The 27,500-nt window shown below is 45.3% G+C and overlaps 1 protein-coding gene across 1 annotated transcript in view; it reads right to left on the reverse strand.

Annotated features, from left to right (window-relative positions):
• Positions 1-27,500, reverse strand: part of LOC106592356 (metabotropic glutamate receptor 5) — an 86,959-nt gene that overhangs the window by 13,615 nt on the left and 45,844 nt on the right. Inside the window, exons 6-11 of the mRNA XM_045690269.1 lie at positions 22,989-23,224; positions 22,395-22,516; positions 21,042-21,166; positions 20,612-20,789; positions 18,522-18,648; positions 2,981-3,098 (exon numbers count right to left, since the gene is read on the reverse strand). Coding sequence (XP_045546225.1) covers positions 2,981-3,098; positions 18,522-18,648; positions 20,612-20,789; positions 21,042-21,166; positions 22,395-22,516; positions 22,989-23,224 — 906 coding nt within the window. The remainder of the gene's footprint in view (positions 1-2,980; positions 3,099-18,521; positions 18,649-20,611; positions 20,790-21,041; positions 21,167-22,394; positions 22,517-22,988; positions 23,225-27,500) is intronic.

Genomic DNA, 27,500 nt, shown 5'->3' on the forward strand with positions numbered 1-27,500 from the left:
CTGTGTCTTTGTGTGACGCAGAATAGGTGAAGGGATGATCTGCGCATGTGTGGTTCCCACTGTGAAGCATGGAGGAGGAGGAGATGTGATGGTGTGGGGGTGCTTTGCTGGTGACATTGTCTGTGATTTATTTGAATTCAAGGCACACTTAACCAGCATGGCTACCACAGCATTCTGCAGCAATGCACCATCCCATCTGGTTTGCGCTTAGTGGGACTATCATTTGTTTTTCAACAGGACAATGACGAAACACATCTCCAGGTAGGCTGGACACGTGACCTTTTTAACAACGCTTTTTTCTGATAAAAACTTGTTCATTGCATCCGTCATGGAGCCCAGTTTCATAATATGACCATATGTCCCAGCTGTTTGCCGTAGTTTTGAAGTATTCACAAAAAACAGGACTTATTTTAGTCCTATTAGTTCTATAGAGCACCGTGGCACCAACCCGCCTTCCGAACGTTCTATTCCCAGCTTGTTGTTCTATGTCACAATGCCTGCTTCACTATTGTTGGCAATGAGACCTGCTCACATTGTTTTATAGTTAAAATGTAAACAACAAAATAATTACTAATGGAACTCTGAGGTCGTCCCGTTGTTTCCTATAAGGGAAATAGAGGCATGTCTGTCTATTTCGTCAAATATCTCGCAATGTGTATATTTCGATTTCTTTCAAGTTGGGCACCATTTTAAATCAGGAGAATCTCCTCTTTGTAATTATGTAAGTCTGGGCAGCGAGCTCGTTTGTCATCGATCACTAGACCAGAAATAGTCAGAAGTTCTCATTTTTTTCCATACTTTCTCATTACGCATATCTCATTACGCACAGTTGACACCATCAAGTTGCGGATGTTTACTTTCTACACAAGTCATTTTTTTCCAGTTTTGTCCGACAAACAGATTGTAGTGGTAAAATAAAAAGAGATACATATTTTTGTACCATTTAGGCGAAATGGAATTCTAAGCATCTGTCACGCTGGTATGAAAGATCGGGAGACAGGCACAGGAATATTTACCCAAATTACAGCGTGCCGTGTAAAGGCACGGGGACGAAGACCAAACAAACACACGTATACAAAAACACAGGGTAGAAACCCAAACAAAAGAGAGAGGAGTACCTCGAATAAATAACACAATCGCACAATGATTATCGCACGGGACGAGACCTGTAATCATCTGCGCAATCCACAATGGCACGAAAGCCAAAACATACGGCAAAACGGTACTCACACAACCAACGGACATTGAAACAATAATCAACAGGACAATGGGGAACAAAGGGCACACTTATACAATTACTAATCACTGGGAATGGGGACCAGGTGTGCGTAATGACAGTTCCGGAGGGATCCGTGACAGCATCGCTCCAATCAAAACAGGTTCTGAGAACAGTCAATTCCATTCATTTTTTTATGGGCTCGCGCTAATGTTCCAGCTTATTAACCAACGTTCTTTTGCTGTTTTTCAGCCTTGGGTGAATATTGACTCATTCTATTGTCCAGCCTACTCCAGACTGTGTAAGGGCTATTTGACAAGGAAGGAGAGTGATGGAGTGCTGCATCAGATGACCTGGTTTCCACAATCACCCGACATCAACCCAATTGAGATGGTTTGGGATGAGATGGACCGCAGAGTGAAGGAAAAGCAGCCAACAAGTGCTCAGCATATGTGGGAACTGCTTCAAGACGGTTGGAAAAGCATTCCAGGTGAAGCTGGTTGCGAGAATGCCAAGAGTGTGCAAGGCTGTCATCAAGGAAGCAGGTAGGGGCGGCAGGTAGCCTAGTGGTTAGAGTGTTGGGCCAGTAACCAAAAGGTTGCTAAATCGAATCCCCGAGCTGACAAGGTAAAAATCTGTCGTTCTGCCCCTGAACAACGCAGTTAACCCACTGTTCCCCGGTAGGCCATCATTGTAAATAAGAATTTGTTCATAACTGACTAACCTGGTTAAATAAAGGTTAAATATAAAGGTTAAATATAATTATAAAGCAACGGGTGGCTACTTTGAAGAATATAAAATATATTTTGATTTGTTTAACACTTTGAATGGTTACTACATGAATCCATATGTGTTATTTCATAGTGTTGATGTCTTCACTATTATTCTACAATTTAGAAAATTGTAAAAAAATAAAGAAAAACCCTTGAATGAGTAGGTGTGTCCAAACTTTTGACTGGTACTATATATAGGGTACATGATGCCAGTAGATGTATAGATAGTCTATAAGAGGTGTAGGCTGAGGGTACATGATGGGTACATGATGCCAGTAGATGTATAGATAGTATATAAGGGGTGTAGGCTGATGGTACATGATGCCAGTAGATGTATAGATAGTCTATAAGGGGTGTAGGCTGAGGGTACATGATGCCAGTAGATAGGGGGTACATGATGCCAGTAGATAGGGGGTACATGATGCCAGCAGATGTATAGATAGTCTATAAGGGGTGTTAGCTGAGGGTACATGATGCCAGTAGATAGTAGATGTATAGATAGTCTATAAGGGGTGTCGGCTGAGGGTACATGATGGGTAATATGGTGCCAGTAGATGTATAGATAGTATATAAGGGGTGTTAGCTGATGGTACATGGTGCCAGTAGATAGGGGGTACATGGTGCCAGTAGATCTATAGATAGTCTATAAGGGGTGTAGGCTGAGGGTACATGATGCCAGTAGATAGGGGGTACATGGTGCCAGTAGATAGGGGGTACATGATGCCAGTAGATGTATAGATAGTCTATAAGGGGTGTCGGCTGAGGGTACATGATGCCAGTAGATGTATAGATAGTCTATAAGAGGTGTAGGCTGAGGGTACATGATGCCAGTAGATGTATAGATAGTCTATAAGGGGTGTAGGCTGAGGGTACATGATGCCAGTAGATAGGGGGTACATGATGCCAGTAGATGTATAGATAGTCTATAAGAGGTGTAGGCTGAGGGTACATGATGCCAGTAGATGTATAGATAGTCTATAAGAGGTGTTACCTGATGAATATGGAGGTAACAAACAGAGTAGCCATGAGCCCCAGACAGGCAAACACCACCGCTGCTATTGGTTCAGGGTCCCCCCAACGTACGTACTGCACAGGGATAGGCTCACAACCTGGAAAAACACACAAACACACACACTGTTAGTAATATTCTCTGGGTCTCCCCAATGTATGTACTGCACAGGGATAGGCTCACAACCTGGAAAAACACACACACACTGTTAGTAATATTCTCAGGGTCCGTCCCCCCCCCCCTCCCCTCAACGCACATTCTGCAGCGTGTGTGCGCTCGTGCTTGTGTAGGTCACATGCTCAGCTGAGTCCAGGCCACAGTAACACACTAAATATCTCTAAAGGAATGGCTGCTGAGAGGGACCAACCCGCGTGATTCACCTGTGCTACATTCTCTCACTGTGCGACCCAGGGCGGAAGGTAACCTAGCAGCTAGAGTGTTGGCCCAGTAACCAGAAATTTTGCTAGTTTGAATCGCCGAGCCATCTAGGCGAATGTGTAGATCTGTCCTTGAGAAAGGCACTTTAACTCAAAATTGCTCCAGGGTCACTTGTCAATAATGGCTGATCCCTGGCCATGACCCGACTCTCTGAGAGTGTATCCGGGGGAGAAGGATGTGACAATGAAATGTGTGAAACAGGACAAATATAAATCGACCCCTATTTCAACATTGATATTTTCAGAGTCTGATGGAGAAACAGAGTCATCTAAATCAAATCAAATGTATTTATACAGCCCTTCTTACATCAGCTGATATCTCAAAGTGCTGTACAGAAACCCAGCCTAAAACCCCCAAAACAGCAAGCAATGCAGGTGTAGAAGCACGGTGGCTAGGAAAAACTCCCTAGAAAGGCCAAAACCTAGGAAGAAACCTAGAGAGGAACCAGGCTATGAGGGGTGGCTAGGAAAAACTCCCCTAGAAAGGCCAAAACCTAGGAAGAAACCTAGAGAGGAACCAGGCTATGAGGGGTGGCCAGTCCTCTTCTGGCTGTGCCCGGTGGAGATTATAACAGAACATGGCCAAGATGTTCAAATGTTCATAAATGACCAGCAGGGTAAAATAATAATAATCATAGTAGTTGTCGAGGGTGCAACAAGTCAGCAACTCAAGACTAAGTGTCAGTTGGCTTTTTCATTCATTCAAACTTTATTAGTCACATGCGCCGAAAACAACAGGTGTAGACTTTACAGTGACATGTTTACTTACAAGCCCTTAACCAACAGTGCAGTTCAAGAAGAGTTAAGAAAATATTTACCAAATAAACTAAAGCAAAAACATTTTTTTTATAAAAAGTAACACAATAACGAGGCTATATACAGGGGGTACCAGTATCGAGTCAGTGTGGAGGCTATATACAGGGGGTACCAGTACAGAGTCAGTGTGGAGGCTATATACAGGGGGTACCAGTATCGAGTCAGTGTGGAGGCTATATACAGGGGGTACCAGTATCGAGTCAGTGTGGAGGCTATATACAGGGGGTACCGGTACAGAGTCAGTGTGGAGGCTATATACAGGGGGTACCAGTATCGAGTCAGTGTGGAGGCTATATACAGGGGGTACCAGTATCGAGTCAGTGTGGAGGCTATATACAGGGGGTACCGGTACAGAGTCAGTGTGGAGGCTATATACAGGGGGTACTGGTACAGAGTCAATGTGGAGGCTATATACAGGGGGTACCGGTACAGAGTCAATGTGGAGGCTATATACAGGGGGTACCGGTACAGAGTCAATGTGGGGGCTATATACAGGGGGTACCGGTACAGAGTCAATGTGGAGGATATATACAGGGGTTACCGGTACAGAGTCAATGTGGAGGCTATATACAGGGGGTACCGGTACAGAGTCAATGTGGAGGCTATATACAGGGGGTACCGGTACAGAGTCAATGTGGAGGCTATATACAGGGGGTACCGGTACAGAGTCAGTATGCGGGGGTACAGGTTAGTCGAGGTAATTTGTACATGTAGGTAGGGGTGAAGTGACTATGCATAGATAATAACCAGCGAATAGCAGCAGTGTACAACACAAATGGAGGCGGGGATCAATGTAATAGTCCGGTGGTCATTTGTTCACCATGTTGACAGAACAGAGATAGCTAGCTAGCTGCAACACTTCAAACACCATGTTAACAGAACAGAGATAGCTAGCTAGCTGCAACACCTCAAACACCATGTTGACAGAACAGAGATAGCTAGCTAGCTGCAACACTTCAAACACCATGTTAACAGAACAGAGATAACTAGCTAGCTGCAACACCTCAAACACCATGGTGACAGAACAGAGATAGCTAGCTAGCTGCAACACCTCAAACACCATGTTGACAGAACAGAGATAGCTAGCTAGCTGCAACACCTCAAACACCATGTTGACAGAACAGAGATAGCTAGCTGTAGCGCCTCAACCACCATGTTGACAGAACAGAGATAGCTAGCTAGCTGCAACACTTCACATACCATGTTGACAGAACAGAGATAGCTAGCTAGCTGCAACATTTCACATACCATGTTGACTGAACAGCAAAAGCTAGCAAGCTGCAACACTTCAAACACAATGTTGACAGAACAGAGATAGCTAGCTAGCTAGTGCCTCAACCACCATGTTGACAGAACAGAGATAGCTAGCTAGCTGCAACACCTCAAACACAATGTTAACAGAACAGAGATAGCTAGCTAGCTGCAACACCTCAAACACAATGTTAACAGAACAGAGATAGCTAGCTAGCTGTAGCACCTCAAACACCATGTTGACAGAACAGAGATAGCTAGCTAGCTGCAACACCTCAAACACCATGTTGACAGAACAGAGATAGCTAGCTAGCTGCAACACCTCAAACACCATGTTGAAAGAACAGAGATAGCTAGCTTTAGCACCTCAACCACCATGTTAAGAGTTAGGTTATCCAACTAACAAGACCGATTTAGCTAGCTAGCTGCAATACAAATAAAATAAAATTGTATTTGTCACATGCGCCGAATACAACAGGTGTCGACTTTACAGTGAAATGCTTACATACAAGCCTTTTCCCCAAAAAATGCAGAGTAAAAAAAGTACGAAAATGTGAAAATAAAAATAGTAACAAAATAAATAACAATAACAAAGCAATATAAAAGGAGAACCGAGTCAATGTGCAAGGGTACGGGGTAATGGCGGTAAAATGTAGGTAGGGGTAAAAGTGACGAGGCAATCAGGATAATAAACAGAGTAGCAGCAGCATATATGAAGAGTGTGAAGAGTGTGTATGTGTGTGTGGCGTCAATATGCATGTGCATGTGTGTTTTGTGTGTGTGTGTGTGTGTGTGTGTGAGCGTAAGGCGTATATACTGTGTGTGTATATGCGTGTGTTGGAGTGTCATTGTTAGTATGCGTGAGTGTGTGGGTAGAGTCCAGCGAGTGTGCATAGAGTGGCTGGGGTCTTTGACAATTTTCCGGGTCTTCCTCTGACAACGCCTGTTGTAGAGGTCCTGGATGGCAGGCAGCTCGTCCCCAGTGAGGTACTGGGTCGTCCACACCATCCTCTGTAGCTCCTTGCGATTGAGGGCAGTGCAGTTGCCGTACCAAGCGATGATTCAGCCAGTCAAGATGCTCTCAACGGTGCAGCCGTAGAACTTTTTGAGGATCTGAGGGGCAATGCCAAAACTTTTCAACCTCCTGAGGGTGAAGAGGCGTTGTCGCGCCTTCTTCACGACTGTGTCGGTGTGTGTAAACCATGTTATGTCCTTGGTGATGTGGGTACAGAGGAACTTGAAGCTCTCAACCCACTCCACTACAGCCACGTCAATGTGGATAGGGGTGAGCTCGCCCCTTCGTTTCCTGTAGTCCACGATCAGCTCCTTTGTCTTGCTGACATTGAGTGAGAGGTTGTTGTTCTGGCACCACACTGGCAGGTCTCTGATCTCCTCCCTGTAGGCTGACTCATCGTCGTTGCTGATCAGGCCTACCACCGTCGTGTTGTCATCAAACTTGATGGTGTTGGAGTCGTGCGTTGCCAGGAGGTTAGAGTCAAGGGGATATATATCTTTTGGGGTGAAATAAATATATAAACGTATAAATATATCTCATACAACTTTTGAAGTTAATGTCATGGCATCTTCATGTGAGAAAAACACTCTTGAAAAGGGCGGGACAGCTGCTCCGGATGTGGATGTGAAAATGGAAAATATATAACATTCACGGTGGTAGGCAGGAGATAATTAAAAAACAATATTCTGTCATTGTTGATAGAGATTGAATATGGAATCTGTCTGATATACAAAAAGCTTGGGGGGAAAATACAGAGAACGTCTGACTCACTAATAAAGACACGATGGTCTTTAACTGTATTAGCCGAAGTGAGAAAACGAGATGATAAATTCCTTCTTGATAATCATGATAGGACATTGCAGAAAGAGAAATATAGTCTGAGGGCTCTAAAAACATTGAAAGGCAAAATTCAACAATTGCAGAAATGCAAAGGTCGATACGCCAGACTTGGCCCCCACCTGTGCGTTCTCTGTTCCATCAATCTACCCTCACGTTGAGCTGAGCAAGGCAGCTCGAGTTTCAAACATCTGGTCAGAACTTCCTAGCTTTGAGTCAACAGATTCTGACAGCGGTGACGAACGATGTCTCAGGCCGACCAGAACACAGGCGGTTAAAATTAAGTAAAGAAAAACCTCCAGTGACGTTAATCAAACATAAATCAGCATCTCCAAAACAGATGAATGGTCAAAGACTTTGAAGCATCGACGAGACGTGGGTATGAAGTCTTGGGAACATTTAAGGCGATATAAAAAAAACTCTATATTCTACATCGTTATGATGGGGTTACAGTTGTTAGCCTTTGTTTTGAACAACAGTGAACATGGCGTACCTGAAGAAATGGTTTATAGAGCTGTGGGTGGTAAAGAGCAAGATGTGGCCGATTGATGGAGAGCCAGACATGTTTTCCTTAAGGGTCTGACCAATGCCACCTCTAATTGGGAGGAGATAACCAAATGTGTCCAAAAACTGAAAGAGCCGTTTGTTGAATTTGAAGAAAGGTTTAGAGCAGAGTCAAAGTGGGTTACCCAACACGGAAGATGAAAATGCACTCAACTCTTCCAAAAAAATGGGGCAATCACACATCAGTTGACGCAATCCATACACGATGATTTGCGCAAAGCCTTTGTTTCCACAACTACTGATTGGTAGAGACAAAGCAACGGCGACATCACCGTTGATGTTTCTGTCACTACTGGACAGAAACGTCAATCAACATAATAAACCGTCTGTCATCAGAGTAGTTCAGGTTTCCGAGTGAAACCATCAACGTTATTCGTTCAGCAGAAGAGAAACCTGGTGAATGTCATTATTGCGGGATTTCTGGTCACTGCCAACGAGAAATGTCGGAGAAAAAAAAAAAAAAAAAGTGTCCTTATGAGAAGTGGCCAGGGGAATCAGAGACCGTCTAAGAGAAAATGGAAACAGGACAACAGCCCTAATGACACAATGCTGATGCAGAAATTGAAGAAGCTTCTCTCCGTCTCAGCAGCACAGTTTTCTGGATTCCGTGGAGACATTCACCATTCACATCAGCACAGGTGGCAGATCTGGTGGCTTTGACTGATGCATGCAAACAGGTTGAATGGGACACCAGAGGATTCATGACATCCCTGTGAGGTCCTGTGAAGAATGGACCAGAGGTGGCGGCTCTAACGAATGCTCTCCAGTTGCCCGGACAAGTTGCAATTTTGAAAATGAAAGCAAATGGAAAAATCTTTACATACGAGAATTAAAGGTAATGACCTGGCTGACAGAGCTGCTAAGGTGGCTGCCAAGCGAACACCTCTTGTCACCTAAACGGATTAGGAAATACACCTTGGATACATTGCAACACATAAAGAGACATGCAGAGTAATAGACAAACAAGTAAAAGAGGCGTGGTGAATAAAGCCAGAGTGGGGACATGACGTACCGCCAGGACAGTGGGTGAGGATAAATAAAAAACCTAACAGACACATTAGGGCCAAAAAGGGAAGGTCCTTATCAAGTTTTGCTCATAATCAGGACAGCAGTAAAAGTCCAGGGAAAATCACGATGGATACATGTCATTCATTGCAATGTTGTCCATTTTGATGACAAAGCGGAGCCTGGAGATTAAAGAACTGATTGATTAGCAATCAGGGGGCCGATCTCCGGGTGAAGAAGCATAATAAGATGATCAGAACCCGATAAGCGTCTCTGTTGTACACCGCAGTCGTCATATTTGTATTTGTATTTATTATGGATCCCCATTAGTTCCTGCCAAGGCAGCAGCTACTCTTCCTGGTGTTTATTATGGATCCCAATTAGTTCCTGTCAAGGCAGCAGCTACTCTTCCTGGGGTTTATTATGGATCCCCATTAGTTCCTGCCAAGGCAGCAGCTACTCTTCCTGGGGTTTATTATGGATCCTCATTAGTTCCTGCCAAGGCAGCAGCTACTCTTCCTGGGGTTTATTAAGGATCCCCATTAGTTCCTGCCAAGGCAGCAGCTACTCTTCCTGGGGTTTATTATGGATCCCCATTAGTTCCTGTCAAGGCAGCAGCTACTCTTCCTGGGGTTTATTATGGATCCCCATTAGTTCCTGCCAAGGCAGCAGCTACTCTTCCTGGGGTTTATTATGGATCCCCATTAGTTCCTGCCAAGGCAGCAGCTACTCTTCCTGGGGTTTATTATGGATCCCAATTAGTTCCTGTCAAGGCAGCAGCTACTCTTCCTGGGGTTTATTATGGATCCCCATTAGTTCCTGCCAAGGCAGCAGCTACTCTTCCTGGGGTTTATTATGGATCCCCATTAGTTCCTGCCAGGCCAGCAGCTACTCTTCCTGGGGGTTTATTATGGATCCCCATTAGTTCCTGTCAAGGCAGCAGCAACTCTTCCTGGGGTTTATTATGGATCCCCATTAGTTCCTGCCAAGGCAGCAGCTACTCTTCCTGGGGTTTATTATGGATCCCCATTAGTTCCTGCCAAGGCAGCAGCTACTCTTCCTGGGGTTTATTATGGATCCCCATTAGTTCAGCCAAGGCAGCAGCTACTCTTCCTGGGGTTTATTATGGATCCCCATTAGTTCCTGCCAAGGCAGCAGCTACTCTTCCTGGGGTTTATTATGGATCCCCATTACTTCCTGCCTAGGCAGCAGCTACTCAACTTGGGGTTTATTATTGATCCCCATTAGTTCCTGCCAAGGCAGCACCTACTCTTCCAGGGGTTTATTATGGATCCCCATTAGTTCCTGCCTAGGCAGCAGCTACTCAACTTGGGGTTTATTATGGATCCCCATTAGTTCCTGCCAAGGCAGCAGCTACTCAACTTGGGGTTTATTATGGATCCCCATTAGTTCCTGCCAAGGCAGCAGCTACTCTACCTGGGGTTTATTATGGATCCCCATTAGTTCCTGCCAAGGCAGCAGCTACTCTTCCTGGGGTTTATTATGGATCCCCATTAGTTCCTGCCAAGGCAGCAGCTACTCTTCCTGGGGTTTATTATGGATCCCCATTAGTTCCTGCCAAGGCAGCAGCTACTCTTCCTGGGGTTTATTATGGATCCCCATTAGTTTCTGCCTAGACAGCAGCTACTCAACTTGGGGTTTATTATGGATCCCCATTAGTTCCTGCCAAGGCAGCAGCTACTCTTCCTGGGGTTTATTATGGATCCCCATTAGTTCCTGCCAAGGCAGCAGCTACTCTTCCTGGGGTTTATTATGGATCCCCATTAGTTCCTGCCAAGGCAGCAGCTACTTTTCCTGGGGTTTATTATGGATCCCCATTAGTTCCTGCCAAGGCAGCAGCTACTCTTCCTGGGGTTTATTATGGATCCCCATTAGTTCCTGCCAAGGCAGCAGCTACTCTTCCTGGGGGTTTATTATGGATCCCCATTAGTTCCTGTCAAGGCAGCAGCTACTCTTCCTGGGGTTTATTATGGATCCTTATTAGTTCCTGCCAAGGCAGCAGCTACTCTTCCTGGGGTTTATTAAGGATCCCCATTAGTTCCTGCCAAGGCAGCAGCTACTCTTCCTGGGGTTTATTATGGATCCCCATTAGTTCCTGCCAAGGCAGCAGCTACTCTTCCTGGGGGTTTATTATGGATCCCCATTAGTTCCTGTCAAGGCAGCAGCTACTCTTCCTGGGGTTTATTATGGATCCTTATTAGTTCCTGCCAAGGCAGCAGCTACTCTTCCTGGGGTTTATTAAGGATCCCCATTAGTTCCTGCCAAGGCAGCAGCTACTCTTCCTAGGGTCCAGCAAAATTAAGGCAGTTATACAATTTAAAAAACATTATAATACATTAATTTCATAATTCATAACACGCTAAGTGTGTGCCCTCAGGCCCCAACCCAACTACCACATATCTACAACACAAAATCCATGTGTACGTGTGTGTATAGTGTGTATAGTGTGTATGTTATCATGTGTGTGTATCCATGTGTCTGTGTCTATGTTTGTGTTACTTCACAGTCCCCGCTGTTTCATAAGGTGTATTTTTTTCCTGTTTTTTAAATCTGATTCTCCTGCTGCATCAGTTACTTGATGTGGAATAGAGTTCCATGTAGTCATGGCTCTATGTAGTACTGTGCTCCTCCCATAGTCTGTTCTGGACTTGGGGACTATGAAGAGACCTCTTGTGGCATGTCTTGTGGGCTATGCATGGGTGTCTGAGCTGTGTGCTAGTCGTTTAAACAGACAGCTCGGTGCTTTCAACATTTCAATACCTCTCACAAATACAAGTAGTGATGAAGTCAATCTCTCCTCTACTTTGAGCCAGGAGAGATTGACATGCATATTATTAATGTTTGCTCTCTGTGTACATCCAAGTCCCTCTTTGTGGCACCTGACCACATGACTGAACAGTAGTCCAGGTGCGACAAAACTAGGGCCTGTAGGACCTGCCTTGTTGATAGTGTTGTTAAGAAGGTAGAAACTAGGGCCTGTAGGACCTGCCTTGTTGATAGTGTTGTTAAGAAGGTAGAAACTAGGGCCTGTAGGACCTGCCTTGTTGATAGTGCTGTTAAAAAGGCAGAGCAGTGCTTTATTATGGACAGACTTCTCCCCATCCTAGCTACTGTTGTATCAATATGTTTTGACCAGGACAGTTTACAATCCAGGATTACTCCAAGCAGTTTAGTCACCTCAACTTTCCCAAATGTCTACATTTTTTATTACAAGTTTTAGTTGAGGTTTAGTGTTTAGTGAATGATATGTCCCAAATACAATGCTTTTAGATTCAGAAATATTTAGTACTCATTTATTCGTTGCCACCCATTCTGAAACTAACTGCAGCTCTTTGTTGACTGTTGCAGTCATTTCAGTTGCTGTAGTAGATGACGTGTATAGTGTTGAGTCATCAGCATACATAGACACTCTGGCTTTACTCAAAGCCAGTGGCATGTTGTTAGTAAAGATTGAAAAAAAAGTAATGGGCCTAGACAGCTGCCCTGGGGAATTCCTGATTCTACCTGGATTATGTTGGAGAGGCTTCCATTAAAGAACACCCTCTGTGTTCTGTTAGACAGGTTACTCTTTATCCACAATAAAGCCATAACATAGGTGACACATTTTTTTTCACCTCTTCCACGCTCACTTTATGGAATTGAAATGTCTGTAGTGACGCCTTAAACACTGCGATTCAGTGGCTTAGACCGCCGCACCACTCGGGAGGCCCTTGACATGTTCAGTTTAAAGAAAAACGTTTAAATAAATAAAACGTTTAAATAAGTTTAAAGTTTAAATAAAACGTCAGTTATATTTTAGGTTCTTTCTGACTTTCTAGCTGACGTTCTGACATTCTATCTTATGTTCTAAGATAGAACCTAAGACACAACATCAGATACAACCTCAGATACAACCTCAGATACAACGTCAGATACAACCTCAGATACAACCTCAGATACAACGTCAAATAGACTGTCAGATAAAACCTAAGATATAACGTCAGATAGAACCTAAGATAGAACCTAAGACAGAACGTCATGTAGAACCTAAGAAATAACGTCAGATAGAACCTAAGATAGAACGTCAGATAGAACATCCGATAGAACCTAAGATAGAAAGTCAGATAGAACATCCGATAGAACCTAAGATAGAACCTAAGAAAGAACATCATATAGAACGTCAGATAGGTTCTACATGACGTTCTGTCTTAGGTTCTAAGAAATAACGTCAGATAGAACCTAAGATAAAACGTCAGATAGAACGTCAAATAGAATGTCAGATAAAACCTAAGATATGATGTCAGACAGAAAGTTAGATAGAACCCAAGACAGAACACCAGAAAGAACGTCAGATAGGTTCTATCTTAGGTTCTAAGGTAGAACGTCAAATAGAACAAATCTTAGGTTCTAACTTATTCTATGACAGAACATAAGAAAGAACCTAAGACAGAACATCAGATAGGTTCTCTCTGACGTTCTATCTGATGTTCTGTCTTAGGATCTATCTTATTGTCACGTCCTGACCAGTAATAGGGGTTATTTGTTATTGTAGTTTGGTCAGGACGTGGCAGGGGGTGTTTGTTTCATGTGGTTTGGGCTATGTATTTAGGTAGAGGGGTATTTGTTTTATATGGTTCGGGGTGTGTGTGTGTATGTAGAGGGGTGTTGGATTTATGTGTTCCGGGGGTTTTTGGTTTATGTTCTTGTTTTGTATTCTATGGGTTTCTATGTTGTGTATTTCTTTGTTGGCCTGGTGTGGCTCTCAATCAGGAACAGCTGTACATCGTTGTTTCTGATTGAGAGTCATACTTAGGGAGCCCTGTTTTTCCACCTGTTGTGGGAGATAGTTTTTTTTTGCACTGCTGTTAGTATAGCCTGCGAAACTGTCTTACTGTCGTTCTTTGATTATTAAAAAAAAAAAAAAAATTCACCTATAAATAAAATAATGATGAGCACGCAACCCGCTGCGCCTTGGTCTACTCCCTACGACTACCGTGACACTTATGAACTTTCTGACATTTTATGACAGAACCTAAGAAAGACCATCAGATAGAACGATTGAACGTATGATGTTCTTCGGTGCTGTCATAGAACGTCAGATAGGTTATATCTGACGTTCTACCTTCGGTTCTTTCTTAGGTACTATAATAGCTTCTACTTCGCCACCATGGCCTATTTATTGCCTTAACTTACCTCATTTGCACTCACTGTATATAGACTTCTTGTTTTCTTTGTTCTACTGTATTATTGACTGTATGTTTTGTTTTACTCCATGTGTAACTCTGTGTTGTTGGATGTTGTCAAACTGCTTTGCTTTATCTTGGCCAAGTCGCAATTGTAAATGAGAACTTGTTCATAACTGAGAACAGGTCACAGTTAAGAAAACTTAGGACACTAAAGAGGCCTTTCTACTGACTCTGAAAAACACCAAAAGAAAAATGCCCAGGGTCCCTGCTCATCTGCGTGAACGTGCCTTAGGCATGCTGCAAGGAGGTATGAGGACTGCAGATGTGGCCAGGGCAATAAATTGCAATGTCCGTACTGTGAGACACCTAAGACAGCGCTACAGGGAGACATGACGGACAGCTGATCGTCCTCATGGTGGCAGACCACGTGTAACAACACCTGCACTGGATCGGTACATCCGAACACCACACCTGCGGGACAGGTACAGGATGGCAACAACAACTGCCCAAGTTACACCAGGAACGCACAATCCCTCCATCAGTGCTCAGACTGTCCGCAATAGGCTGAGAGAGGCTGGACTGAGGGCTTGTAGGCCTGTTGTAAGGCAGGTCCTCACAAGACATCACCGGGAACAACGGTGCCTGTGGGCACAAACCCACCGTCGCTGGACCAGACAGGACTGGCAAAAAGTGCTCTTCACTGACGAGTCGCAGTTTTGTCTCACCAAGGGTGATGGTTGGATTTGCGTTTATCGTCGAAGGAATGAGTGTTACACCGAGCCCTGTACTCTGGAGCGGGATCGATTTGGAGGTGGAGGGTCCGTCATGGTCTGGGGCGGTGTGTCACAGCATCATCGGACTGAGCTTGTTGTCATTGCAGGCAATCTCAACACTGTGCGTCACAGGGAAGACATCCTCCTCCCTCATGTGGTACCCTTCCTGCAGGCTCATCCTGACATGACCATCCAGCATGACAATGCCACCAGCCATACTGCTCGTTCTGTGCGTGATTTCCTGCAAGACAGGAATGTCAGTGTTCTACCATGGCTAGCGAAGAGCCCGGATCTCGATCCCATTGAGCACGTCTGGGACCTGTTGGATCGGAGGGTGCGGGCTAGGGCCATTCCCCCCAGAAATGTCCGGGAACTTGCAGGTGCCTTGGTGGAAGAGTGGGGGTAACATCTCACAGCAAGAACTGGTAAATCTGGTGCAGTCCATGAGGAGGAGATGCACTGCAGTACTTAATGCAGCTGATGGCCACACCAGATACTGACTGTTACTTTTGATTTTCACCCCCCTTTGTTCAGGGACACATTATTCAATTTCTGTTAGTCACATGTCTGTGGAACTTGTTCAGTTTATGTCTCAGTTGTTGAATCTTGTTATGTTCATACAAATATTTACACATGTTAAGTTTGCTGAAAATAAACGCAGTTGACAGTGAGAGGACGTTTCATTTTTTGCTGTGTTTAGAATCTAAGACAGAACCTTATAGTGCCAAGATCTCAATTTGTAGTTGAACAAGTCATTGTATGTATAGATTTGTTTAACTTGACTTGAAAAAATGTTCTCTTAGAATGCACATCTTGGACTTGACTCGAGACTCGACCCGTTCTACTTGTGACTCGACTGGAGACTCGGACCTTGTGACTTGAGACTTGCTTATGACTCAAATAATATTAACTTGTTCCCACATCAGGGTGGTAATGGTGTGAGCTTTCTGTACAAAAACAAAGTAAGGATAAACATAAAAAAGTCACAAAATAGCAAAGTCGGATTGGAGCACGTAAGATGTCGGCCATCTCCGTCGGCGCCATCGTTTCACCTCAACTACCATGTCGATGGTTAGGTTATCCAACCAACTAACAAAACAGAGATGACTAAAGTTAGCTAGCTAGCTTCAACACCTCAACTACCATGTTGATAGTTAGGTTATCCAACCAACTAACAAAACAGAGATGACTAAAGTTAGCTAGCTAGCTTCAACACCTCAACTACCATGTTGATAGTTAGGTTATCCAACCAACCAACAAAACAGAGATGACTAAAGTTAGCTAGCTAGCTTCAACACCTCAACTACCATGTTGACAGTTAGTTTGAAAAATCTGCCGATGTGCCCTTGAACAAGGAATTTCAAATAAAAGTATATTGGTCGAAAACACAGATTTTCAGATGTTAATGCGAGTACAGCGAAAATGCTTGTGTTTCTAGCTCCAACAGTGCAGTAATACCTAGCAATACAATAGACATTCAATCCAAAAAGAGTAAAAAAATAAAGAAATTAAGAAATATCAGAAAGTGCAACTTAACCCTTATTGTTCCAGGGTCACTGTTGATAATGGCTGACCCTGACTGTGACCTCACTCTCTGAGGGTGTCTCGGTGGGAATTGGAGTATGCAAAAAAAAAAAAAACATTTCCATTTCATACACACTTGTACATGTGTGAAACAGGACAAATATATATGTCTCATCTTGATTATTGTCCAGTTGTGTGGTTGAGTGCTGCAAGGAAAGACCTAGTACAGCTGCAGCTGGCCCGAGAATAGAGCGGCACATATTTGCTCTTCATTGTAATCAGAGGGCTGATATAAATACCATTCGTGCCAGAGTTGAGGAGAGACTGACTGTATCACTTCTGCACTGACGTTGCGGTTAAAGTTCGTAAGGACACACACTCATGTGTATAACATCTAAAGACCTGCATCACTAAACTGAGAGTATCTAAAAGGATGTATTTGGGTGTTTTTTGAGTTTTTGTTGATTTTTTTTGTGTGGGGGGGGGGGGCCCTATACTACACAATGAGGATGAGGAAGTGATTTAGTGTTTGGGGTAAGTTTCTCTAAAACAGCCTCCCGAGTGGTGCAGTGGTCAAAGGCACTGCATCGCAGCCGGCCGCGACCGGAAGACCCATGTGGCGGCGCACAATTGGCCCAGTGTCGTCCGGGTTAGGGGAGGGTTTGGCTGGCAGGGATATCCTTGTCTCATCGCGCACTAGCGACTCCTGTGGCGGGCCGGGAGCAGTGCACGCTGACACGGTCTCCAGGTGTACGGTGTTTCCTCCGACACATTGGTGCGGCTGGCTTCCGGGTTGATGCGCGTTGTGTCAAGAAGCAGTGCGGCTTGGCAGGGTCTTGTTTTCGGAGGACGCACGGCTCTCGACCTTCGCCTCTCCCAAGTTCGTAAGGGAGTTGCAGCGATGAGACAAGACTGTAACTACCAATTCGACCACGAAAACTGAGGGAAAAAAGGTAAAAGTTTAAAAAAAATGTTATAAAAAGAAAATCGTAAAAAATATTATCTGGACCCTTCTATAACATGTGAGATGTTGATGTAAAAAAAAGATAAGTCTCCTTTAAAGGCCCAGTGGCCAGTTTTTCACATAATGAGGATGGAATAATGCTGGGAAATTGTGAAAACGATGATAATGCCCTTTAAAGTGTAAGAGCTGTTTGAAAAGACTGTCTGAAATTTCTGCCTGTCTTGGTGGGGGTGGAGTTTAGGACTGCCTGGTGATTAGTTAATAGACCAATAAGAAAGAGAGCTCCAAACCTCTCAGCCAATAACAGTTTGTTTTCAGTTTTCCCCTCCCCACTCAGAACACTCCCAGACAGTCCTGTTTTGGATTCTTTTTGATCATTTTTATGGAAAACAATCACAGTAAGGTTCTTGATTATTACCGGTATTTGTTTAGACAGTTTGGACAGTTTGTCTAGACAGTTTGGACAGTTTGTCTAGACAGTTTGGACAGTTTGTCTAGACAGTTTGGACAGTTTGTCTAGACAGTTTGGACAGTTTGTCTAGACAGTTTGGACAGTTTGTCTAGACAGTTTGGACAGTTTGTCTAGACAGTTTGGATGTCTTACCGGTCATGTCGTCAGTAGGCCCCCAGGTCACAGGCTCGGCAGGTGTGTGTGTGCCTGTGTGTGTGTGTGTGTGTGTGTGTACATTATTTTTATGTACATATTCTTAATCATTCCTTTACACGTGTATTAGGTAGTTGTTGTGAAATTGTTAGATTACTTGTTAGATATTACTGCACGGTCGGAACTAGAAGCACAAGCATTTCGCTACACTCGCATTAACACCTGCTAACCAGGTGTATGTGACCAATACAATTTGAGCTGAGCCTTCTGGCAGGGTTCAGAGCAGACTGACTGTATGATGGTGGAGGCGTTAGTCCAGATCTCTTCGTCGTCCATCCTCAGTCCTCCCTGGTCCCAGCTCCCCACATGGATATAACTGTACTGATCCACACCATCACCACCCAGACGTGTGTGTGTGTGTGTGTGTGTGTGTGTGTGTGTGTGTGTGTGTGTGTGTGTGTGTGTGTGTGTGTGTGTGTGTGTGTGTGTGTGTGTGTGTGTGTGTGTGTGTGTGTGTGTGTATGTGTGTGTGTGCGTGCGTGCGTACCGGTCAAGTCGTCGGTAGGCCAGGCCCCCAGGTCACAGGCGCGGCAGGTGTACTCATCAAATACAAACTCATTGTCTTTACAGGGAGTACAGGTCCAACAGCAACTGACCTCTCCTTTACGGATCACCTGGCGACACGTAGAGAGGAGAGATGAATCAGGGTGTTACAGATCACCTGGTGACAGGTAGAGAGGAGAGATGAATCAGGGTGTTACAGATCACCTGGCGACAGGTAGAGAGGAGAGATGAATCAGGGTGTTACAGATCACCTGGTGACAGGTAGAGAGGAGAGATGAATCAGGGTGTTACGGATCACCTGGCGACAGGTAGAGAGGAGAGATGAATCAGGGTGTTACGGATCACCTGGTGACAGGTAGAGAGGAGAGATGAATCAGGGTGTTACAGATCACCTGGTGACAGGTAGAGAGGAGAGATGAATCAGGGTGTTACGGATCACCTGGCGACAGGTAGAGAGGAGAGATGAATCAGGGTGTTACAGATCACCTGGTGACAGGTAGAGAGGAGAGATGAATCAGGGTGTTACGGATCACCTGGTGACAGGTAGAGAGGAGAGATGAATCAGGGTGTTACAGATCACCTGGTGACAGGTAGAGAGGAGAGATGAATCAGGATGTGTAAAAAGAACTAAAAAGCAGATTTTTTTTTGAGAACTGTCAAACAGAGTAGTGAGTGGATTAGAATCCAGCGACGTCGTTTCCTTATTTTCTTATTTAAACATGTACCATTTTATTAGAAGACCTTGACAGCGCTGTAGTTTTGCGTTACAGGAAGCTTCCAGTTATAGCCCGGGCGTGTTTATGTTGCTTCAATCCCTGAACACAACCAGCGACTTTTAGAGACTCGCTTCTTTTTTTAAGCCAAGCGTCTATTTCCTTTAATGCACACAATTCTAGTTAAAATGTTAAAAATAATAAAATAGCAATATCTCCCTGCACGTTTATGAATGCTGCAGATAGTGAGCAGTGTACGGAGCTGTGTGACTGTGTTTCTGTGTGTAAACTAGGTCTACTCTGTGTTTCTGTGTGTATCCTAGGTCTACTCTGTGTTTCTGTGTGTATCCTCGGTCTACTCTGTGTTTCTGTGTGTATCCTCGGTCTACTCTGTGTTTCTGTGTGTATCCTAGGTCTACTCTGTGTTTCTGTGTGTATCCTAGGTCTACTCTGTGTTTCTGTGTGTAGACTAGGTCTACTCTGTGTTTCTGTGTGTATCCTCGGTCTACTCTGTGTTTCTGTGTGTAGACTAGGTCTACTCTGTGTTTCTGTGTGTATCCTCGGTCTACTCTGTGTTTCTGTGTGTAGACTAGGTCTACTCTGTGTTTCTGTGTGTATCCTCGGTCTACTCTGTGTTTCTGTGTGTATCCTCAGTCTGCTCTGTGTTTCTGTGTGTAGACTAGGTCTACTCTTGTCGTTAATTAACAGACACATTTGCTGTCACTCAGTCAGAAAGTGCATCAGAGTTCCCTTTGCTCGAGCTTGTCATGCACATTGACAGCTTGCTTGCAAATCTCCTCGCCATGTGATTGATCACAGTAGCAGGCGATCGGGAGGCAGCAGCAATCGTATCGATCAGACAGACCCAAACAGAACCAAACAGACCCAAACTGACCCAAACAGAACCAAACAGACCCAAACAGACCCAAACAGACCCAAACAGAACCAAACATGCGAGGGAGAAGTGATCGGTTGAAACAAGTGAACGGATAAATCCATCTTCTCTCTATCCAATCAGAGCAGTTAGACCCACCCTTCTCTTTCAAGCCTAGTCAGAAGAGGGTTTTTGTTTTTGTTAGGTGCATTTGATGGATTGGACGTGAGAAAGATGAGTGTTGGCACCCGAAATAAAATACTTTTATATAAACAAAATCCATCGCAGATCAGACACAGGATGTTGTGCTTCAGAAACAGAAACCGTTTTTAGATCAGGATTTAACGTTCTGGATCACAGACACCGATGACGTCTGAGCCAAAGTACAAAATATTTCTTTGTGTGTGTGTGTGTGTGTGTGTGTGTGTGTGTGTGTGTGTGTGTGTGTGTGTGTGTGTGTGTGTGTGTGTGTGTGTGTGTGTGTACCTTGATCTGAGCTTTCTGGCAGGGTTCAGAGCAGACTGACTGTATGATGGTGGAGGCGTTAGTCCAGATCTCTTCGTCGTCCATCCTCAGTCCTCCCTGGTCCCAGCTCCCCACATGGATATAACTGTACTGATCCACACCGTCACCACCCAGACGCTTAAAGTTCATGATCTCATACCTAAAACACACACACACACACACACACCGGTCAATAATAACAATCACTACATCATCAAAACAGCACCTCCAATATAACCCCTCTTCAAACATTCTATCGCCTCCCCCCCAACAAAATGTATTCACTCACCTCCACGCTGGTAAAAGAGAAGAGTCTCTCCAGACACACACACGCACGCACTCGCACACGCACACACACACACACACACACACACACACACACACACACACACACACACACACACACACACACCTGCCCGGTGAGTCTCCGTTCTGGTCAAAGCGGATCGTCTCTCCAGAGACTCCAGTGAAGTTGGTTCTCATCAGGAACTCCAGCAGCTTACGACCATCGATGGGCCGCATGGCATCACACAGACCCTGGTAACCAGGACAGAACAGAGAGAGGTGTTAACACAGACCCTGGTAACAAGGACAGAACAGAGAGAGGTGTTAACACAGACCCTGGTAACCAGGACAGAACAGAGAGAGGTGTTAACACAGACCCTGGTAACCAGGACAGAACAGAGAGAGATGTTAACACAGACCCTGGTAACCAGGACAGAACAGAGAGAGGTGTTAACACAGACCCTGGTAACCAGGACAGAACAGAGAGAGGTGTTAACACAGACCCTGGTAACCAGGACAACACAGACCCTGGTAACCAGGACAGAACAGAGAGAGGTGTTAACACAGACCCTGGTAACCAGGACAGAACAGAGAGAGGTGTTAACACAGACCCTGGTAACCAGGACAGAGAGAGGTGTTAACACAGACCCTGGTAACCAGGACAGAACAGAGAGAGGTGTTAACACAGACCCTGGTAACCAGGACAGAACAGAGAGAGGTGTTAACACAGACCCTGGTAACCAGGACAGAGAGAGGTGTTAACACAGACCCTGGTAACCAGGACAGAACAGAGAGAGGTGTTAACACAGACCCTGGTAACCAGGACAGAACAGAGAGAGGTGTTAACACAGACCCTGGTAACCAGGACAGAACAGAGAGAGGTGTTAACACAGACCCTGGTAACCAGGACAACACAGACCCTGGTAACCAGGACAGGACAGAGAGAGGTGTTAACACAGACCCTGGTAACCAGGACAGAACAGAGAGAGGTGTTAACACAGACCCTGGTAACCAGGACAGAACAGAGAGAGGTGTTAACACAGACCCTGGTAACCAGGACAGAACAGAGAGAGGTGTTAACACAGACCCTGGTAACCAGGACAGAACAGAGAGAGGTGTTAACACAGACCCTGGTAACCAGGACAGAACAGAGAGAGGTGTTAACACAGACCCTGGTAACCAGGACAGAGAGAGGTGTTAACACAGACCCTGGTAACCAGGACAGAACAGAGAGAGGTGTTAACACAGACCCTGGTAACCAGGACAACACAGACCCTGGTAACCAGGACAGAACAGAGAGAGGTGTTAACACAGACCCTGGTAACCAGGACAGAACAGAGAGAGGTGTTAACACAGACCCTGGTAACCAGGACAACACAGACCCTGGTAACCAGGACAACACAGACCCTGGTAACCAGGACAACATCAACCAGAGTCAAAACACAGGCTATCATGTGCCAACGCTGACAGGTCCACCCACTTGGTATCCTGGGCAGACTTTCTGCTGCATAGTGTGTAGACCATAAGCCATGGAGTAGATAGCGTTGATGACAAAACCCATCTTAGTGTCCTGGGCATACTGCTGACGGAGAGACTCTCTACCTGCAGGGGGGGAACGGAGTTCAGTACAGTCAAACCAGTTTCAGCCCATCTACACACAACTAGAGTCAAACCAGTTTCAGTTTCAGCACATCTACACACAACTACAGTCAAACCAGTTCCAGTTCATCTACACACAACTAGAGTCAAACCAGTTCCAGTTTCAGCACATCTACACACAACTATAGTCAAACCAGTTCCAGTTTCAGCACATCTACACACAACTACAGTCAAACCAGTTTCAGTTTCAGCCCATCAACACACAACTAGAGTCAAACCAGTTCCAGTTTATCTCCACACAACTAGAGTCAAACCAGTTCCAGTTTCAGCACATCTACACACAACTACAGTCAAGCCAGTTTCAGTTTCAGCCCATCAACACACAACTACAGTCAAGACAGTTTCAGTTTCAGCACATCTACACACAACTACAGTCAAGCCAGTTTCAGCCCATCTGCCTGTGTAGCCTACTCACTATTGCAGGTACGGTTGTACTTGGTGTTCTCCTGTGCGCGTCCCTTTAGTCTACATTGGAACCGGTGTTGCCAGAACTCAGTAAACCAGGGGTTCCTGGTGTTGTCATCTGGTTGCAGAGCCAAGTAGTAGTCATCGAACCAGGGGATGTAGGCTGACTTCAGCTTTATAGTTATCCCTCCCGCAGCCTCTTGCTGATATCCATCTGTCACATCATACCGGTCAGCCCAGCCATCACTGGAGGAGGGAGATGGGGAGAGGGAGAGGGAGACAGGGGGGAGGGAGGGAGAGAGAGAGAGAGAGGGGAGAGGGAGGGAGAAAGAGAGGGGAGAGGGTAGGGAGAGGGAGAAAGAGGGGAAGGAGGGAGAGAGGGCAGGGAGATGGAGAGAGAGGGGAGGAGAGAGGGGAGGAGGGAGATGGAGAGAGAGAGAGGGGAGGGGGGAGGCAGAGAAAGGTTAGAGGGGAGGGAGAGAGGTTAGAGGGGAGAGGGAAGGGAGAGAGAGGGGGAGAGGGGAGGGAGAGAAAGGTTAGAGGGGAGGGTGAAAGAGAGACGGGAGGGAGAGAGAGAAGGGAGGGAGAAGATGGGAGACGGGAGGGAGAGAGAGAGAGAGAGGGGAGAGGGGAGGGAGAGAGAAAGAGGGGGTGGAGAGAGCAGGGAGGGAGAGAGAGAGAGGGGGAGAGGGGAAGAAGAGAAAGAGGGGAGTGGGGAGGGAGAAGGAGAAAGAGGGGAGGGAGAGAGGGGTCGAGGGGAGGGAGAGAGGGGTCGAGGGGAGGGAGAGAGGGGTCGAGGGGAGAGAGAGAGGGGGAAGAGGGGAGGGAGAGAGGGGTCGAGGGGAGGGAGAGAGGGGGGAAGAGGGGAGGGAGAGAGAGGGTCGAGGGGGAGGGAGGGAGTGGGTCGAGAGAGGGGGGCGAGAGAGAGAGAGAGAAAGAGGGTGGAGGGGAGAGAGAGAAAGAGAGAAGGGGAGGGTGGGACAGAAGAGGGTGGGAGAGAGAGAGAGAGAGAGAGAGAGGGAGGGTGGGACAGAAGAGGGTGGGGGGAGAGAGAGAGAGAGAGAGAGAGAGGGTGGGACAGAAGAGGGTGGGGAGAGAGAGAGAGAGAGAGAGAGAGGGTGGGACAGAAGAGGGTGGGGGAGAGAGAGAGAGAGAGAGAGAGAGAGGGTGGGACAGAAGAGGGTGGGGAGAGAGAGAGAGAGAGAGAGAGAGAGGGTGGGGGAGAGAGAGAGAGAGAGAGAGAGAGAGAGGGACAGGTGAGGGTGGGGAGAGAGAGAGAGAGAGAGAGAGAGAGAGAGGGGAGAGTGGGACAGAAGAGGGTGGGGAGAGAGAGAGAGAGAGAGAGAGAGGGTATATGTCTTGTTGCTAAGAGAGTAATAATAGAACAGTGCGGACCATATGGCCTGTGCTGTACGATCACATTCGCTTTTTGTACACAGTATAACACCGTCAAAAATATAGCTGCAAACAACAACACTGGGGTTCAGCCCACTGTGCCACCATCAGGAAAAAATGGAACCATTGCCCTTGTTGACCACGCTTGCCAAATATCAGAACGCAAAATCAAACTGATCATGATCAATATAATATGCTTTTGATGTATTTTGGATTTGATGTTGACTACTTTTAAATGCATTATTCTGCAGAACCGCTAGACGGATCAGCACCAGATTGGGTCTATAGCATCTATAAATACACATCTTCCAAGGCTCTAGCAGAAACAATATGGCCGCTATGAGCCTATGAACTTGCATGAATGATTTTTCCTGTCCAACAGAGTGTCACGTCCTTACCAGTAAGGGGTCATTTTGTTATTATAGTTTGGTCAGGGCTTGGTAGGGGGGTGTTTGTTTTGTGTGTTTTGGGTTGATCTATTTTATTCTATTTCTATGTTTAAATATCTAGTTTTCTGTTTCTATGTTGGAATTGTTTGGGGTTTGGTTTCTAATTGGAGGCAAGCTGAATCTCATTGCCTCTGATTAGAGACCATATTTATGTAGGGTTTTTTTTCTCATTGTGTTTTATGGGTGGTTATTTTCTGTTTAGTTCATGTTAACCTGACAGAACTGCTGGCTGTCGTTTTTTTCCTTGTTTTGTTTAAAGTGCGTCAGTATAATAAATACAAATGATGAGCACTCAGCGCCTTGGTCTACATTTAACGACGGCCATTACACGCATCTAAACTAAACCGTACTTTACAGGTTAGCGAGACACACATCCCCTGATTAAACAGATCACCATACTGTATATAAACATTTTTCCCGTTATAGCGCCACCGTGTGGTCGATCTGAATGTAATTCGATGTGTTTAGTCTCGACAGCGTTTAGAAGATGTGTGTATCAAGTTTTGTTACAAATAGCCATATGCCTTTATGCGCCAGACCATGCCCACGTGAATGTTTATTGATCAGTAGTGGCCATATTGTTTGAGAAGCTATCCTGGGGAAGAAAAAAAAAAAACATAATTGGTGAGAGGTTGGTCCGTAGATGCCATGTATAAAATGTTGTGCAGATCGGTCATTCGATGCCAGAGGAGAAGCGCTTTGAAGTGTTTTTCACAAAATGTCCAATCAGCTTTTACATTGCTACCATGTGGTCAATTAGCAGGGCACCCCTTGACCCTTTACCCCCATTCGAGGGTTCAACCTCCTAGTCTATGCATCCTATATTCCCATTCAAGGGTTCAACCTCCTAGTCTAGGCATCATCTACAAGGTTCCTTTACCCCCATTCAAGGGTTCAACCTCCTAGTCTAGGCATCCTTTACCCCCATTCAAGGGTTCAACCTCCTAGTCTAGGCATCCTTTACCCCCATTCAAGGGTTCAACCTCCTAGGCTAGGCATCCTTTACCCCCATTCAAGGGTTCAACCTCCTAGTCTAGGCATCCTTTACCCCCATTCAAGGGTTCAACCTCCTAGTCTAGGCATCATCTACAAGGTTCCTTTACCCCCATTCAAGGGTTCAACCTCCTAGGCTAGGCATCCTTTACCCCCATTCAAGGGTTCAACCTCCTAGTCTAGGCATCCTTTACCCCCATTCAAGGGTTCAACCTCCTAGTCTAGGCATCCTTTACCCCCATTCAAGGGTTCAACCTCCTAGTCTAGGCATCCTTTACCCCCATTCAAGGGTTCAACCTCCTAGGCTAGGCATCCTTTACCCCCATTCAAGGGTTCAACCTCCTAGGCTAGGCATCCTTTACCCCCATTCAAGGGTTCAACCTCCTAGGCTAGGCATCCTTTACCCCCATTCAAGGGTTCAACCTCCTAGTCTAGGCATCCTTTACCCCCATTCAAGGGTTCAACCTCCTAGTCTAGGCATCCTTTACCCCCATTCAAGGGTTCAACCTCCTAGTCTAGGCATCCTTTACCCCCATTCAAGGGTTCAACCTCCTAGTCTAGGCATCCTTTACCCCCATTCAAGGGTTCAACCTCCTAGTCTAGGCATCATCTACAAGGTTCCTTTACCCCCATTCAAGGGTTCAACCTCCTAGGCTAGGCATCCTTTACCCCCATTCAAGGGTTCAACCTCCTAGTCTAGGCATCCTTTACCCCCATTCAAGGGTTCAACCTCCTAGTCTAGGCATCCTTTACCCCCATTCAAGGGTTCAACCTCCTAGTCTAGGCATCATCTACAAGGTTCCTTTACCCCCATTCAAGGGTTCAACCTCCTAGTCTACGCATCATCTACAAGGTTCCTTTACTTTAGAAAATATTAAAAAAGAAAAGAAAAACCCTTGAATGAGTAGCTGCTCTAAAATGTTGACCGGTAGTGTCCACATTATCCTGATTCACTAGTCACTTTTACCCCTACCTACATTATATTACCTCTACTACCTGGTACCCCTACCTACATTATATTACCTCAACTACCTGGTACCCCTACCTACATTATATTACCTCTACTACCTGGTACCCCTACCTACATTATATTACCTCTACTACCTGGTACCCCTACCTAGATTATATTACCTCTACTACCTGGTACCCCTACCTACATTATATTACCTACAACTACCTGGTACCCCTACCTACATTATATTACCTACAACTACCTGGTACCCCTACCTACATTATATTACCTCTACTACCTGGTACCCCTACCTACATTATATTACCTGGTACCCCTACCTACATTATATTACCTACAACTACCTGGTACCCCTACCTACATTATATTACCTGGTACCCCTACCTACATTATATTACCTACCCAACTACCTGGTACCCCTACCTACATTATATTACCTCAACTACCTGGTACCCCTACCTACATGTCCACATTACCTCAACTACCTAGTACCCCTGCACATACATCTGAAGTCAGAAGTTTACATACACTTAGGTTGGAGTCATTAAAACTCGTTTTTCAACCCCTCTACAAATTTCTTGTTAACAAACTATAGTTTTGGAAAGTCAGTTAGGACATCTACTCTCTGCGTGATACAAGTAATTTTTCCAACAATTGTTTACAGACAGATTATTTCACTTATAATTCACTGTATCACAATTCCAGTGGGTCAGAA

This window comes from Salmo salar, chromosome ssa11, assembly GCF_905237065.1.
Source record: "Salmo salar chromosome ssa11, Ssal_v3.1, whole genome shotgun sequence".
Taxonomy (NCBI): Eukaryota; Metazoa; Chordata; class Actinopteri; order Salmoniformes; family Salmonidae; genus Salmo; species Salmo salar.